Raw genomic sequence first — 1,120 nt, 5'->3', positions numbered from 1 at the left:
ATGAGGCAAAGGTCATGCAAAGAGGCTTGAAAAAACACTTTTGCTTTTGGGCTTGCCCTCTGCTCCGGGAATTCTACTGCTATTATTTGAAGAAACTTGGACTAACCTACTGGAGGATGAGTCCCCATGCAACAGAGATGGTTTGTCCCAGCTGAGGCTCCCTAAAACCAAACAGCCTCCAGATGACTTGCTGACTGACTGTAGCTACATGAGCAATTTCAATTGAGACCAGCAGAAGAATCAGCCAGTTGAACTCAAATAGCTGATTCCCCCAATCCGTTTGCTCCCAGAATCATAAGCAAACAAAATGGTGCTTGTTTTATGCCATTAAGTTTTTAGGTTTGCTATACTGTGACAGGTAACTGGCATTTAATTAACTCAAGTTCTCATCTTCCACAGATAATCTCAAAGTTAACAATAGAGGGTCAACAAATATGTAGATGTTATTCTATTCTGGGAAGGTAACTCACCCAAGTAAGAGTTCTGGGGACCGATACCACCTGGTGGCCACATATTCTGTATAATTAGCATTATTTCCTTCTGATAGATTCCGAGCAAAACCTGAAAGACAGCAAAACCCAAAAGTGTAGAGTTAATTTCATGCTGACAAAATATTTCAGTGCTACATTAGTATCTTAAAGGAACATCAAAAGAATATAATGATTGTTATTGAATGGGCTGTTTATTAACATGCCCGTATTATTTTAAAAAGTTAGTCCATTGTTCATATGTGAACTAAAGTATACAATGTAGTCACTACAAAACCAGTCTCTTCTAATAAAGAAATCCATGTTTTCAAAGTTTTTGCATGCTTTATAAGCATTCAGAGCATACTTTTAAACCAGCTTTTCCAATAAATGCACATCTTACAAGATGAAGACTCCATAAGAGCCAAATGTCAAAGTTACATTAGCATGTTGCAGATAAGTCATTATTTCAGCTATGTGGGACTTAGATAGTATTTCTGTATCTACTGGTGCTGATCAGCTCCGACCATTATGTAAACAACAACAGTTAGGGTTGGCAATGATGGAAACGAAGCAGGCCAAAATGATTTTCTCCTAATGTAACTGAGAAGCATATTAGGCATATCTTAATTACCTTATAGACTCTGTTGCTC

At 37.7% G+C, this 1,120-nt stretch overlaps 1 protein-coding gene across 1 annotated transcript in view; it reads right to left on the bottom strand.

The window, feature by feature from the left end:
* LOC104981505 (cyclin-dependent kinase-like 5) overlaps positions 1 to 1,120 on the bottom strand; it is a gene marked incomplete at its 3' end in the record, with an annotated part of 41,310 nt that overhangs the window by 13,535 nt on the left and 26,655 nt on the right. Inside the window, exon 7 of the mRNA XM_010831009.1 lies at positions 471 to 561. Within this exon, the coding sequence (XP_010829311.1) occupies positions 471 to 561 (91 nt within the window). The remainder of the gene's footprint in view (positions 1 to 470; positions 562 to 1,120) is intronic.

Source organism: Bison bison, unplaced genomic scaffold (assembly GCF_000754665.1).
Source record: "Bison bison bison isolate TAMUID 2011002044 unplaced genomic scaffold, Bison_UMD1.0 scf7180017462789, whole genome shotgun sequence".
Classification (NCBI taxonomy): Eukaryota; Metazoa; Chordata; class Mammalia; order Artiodactyla; family Bovidae; genus Bison; species Bison bison.
Note: the sequence above shows the minus strand (reverse complement) of the source record. Positions and strands in the feature narration are given on the sequence as shown.